The sequence below is a fragment of the Penaeus monodon genome, chromosome 27 (assembly GCF_015228065.2).
Source record: "Penaeus monodon isolate SGIC_2016 chromosome 27, NSTDA_Pmon_1, whole genome shotgun sequence".
Taxonomy (NCBI): domain Eukaryota; kingdom Metazoa; phylum Arthropoda; class Malacostraca; order Decapoda; family Penaeidae; genus Penaeus; species Penaeus monodon.
This window is the reverse complement of record NC_051412.1, coordinates 14,387,963-14,388,204: the sequence shown is the minus strand read 5'-3', so window position 1 is coordinate 14,388,204 and position 242 is coordinate 14,387,963. Positions and strand designations below refer to the sequence as shown.

The window sequence follows — 242 nt, the reverse complement described above, 5'->3', positions numbered from 1 at the left end:
ACATGCATTTATTCATATTTGCATACACGCATGCTTAAACAAAATATTTACGTATGGCTCTGTGAATATTTGTATACATTTTGTTGATGTTTTTACCATCATTTTCCAGCCGTGTCCGATGGGATGGCGCGCATGGAGGAGGCGCTGACGAAGTACCTGGACAAGGATTCCAGTTTCTCCCGAGGTGAGAGGTCGACGTTGGGTGCCCCGTGCAAGGGAAACGGGGAAACGCTATCACGTGC

At 47.1% G+C, this 242-nt stretch overlaps 1 protein-coding gene across 1 annotated transcript in view; it reads left to right on the top strand.

Moving 5' to 3' along the window:
* Window positions 1–242, top strand: part of LOC119590598 (fibrinogen C domain-containing protein 1-like) — a gene marked incomplete in the record, with an annotated part of 13,721 nt that overhangs the window by 6,971 nt on the left and 6,508 nt on the right. The window contains 1 exon segment of the mRNA XM_037939274.1: window positions 110–184. Coding sequence (XP_037795202.1) covers window positions 110–184 — 75 coding nt within the window.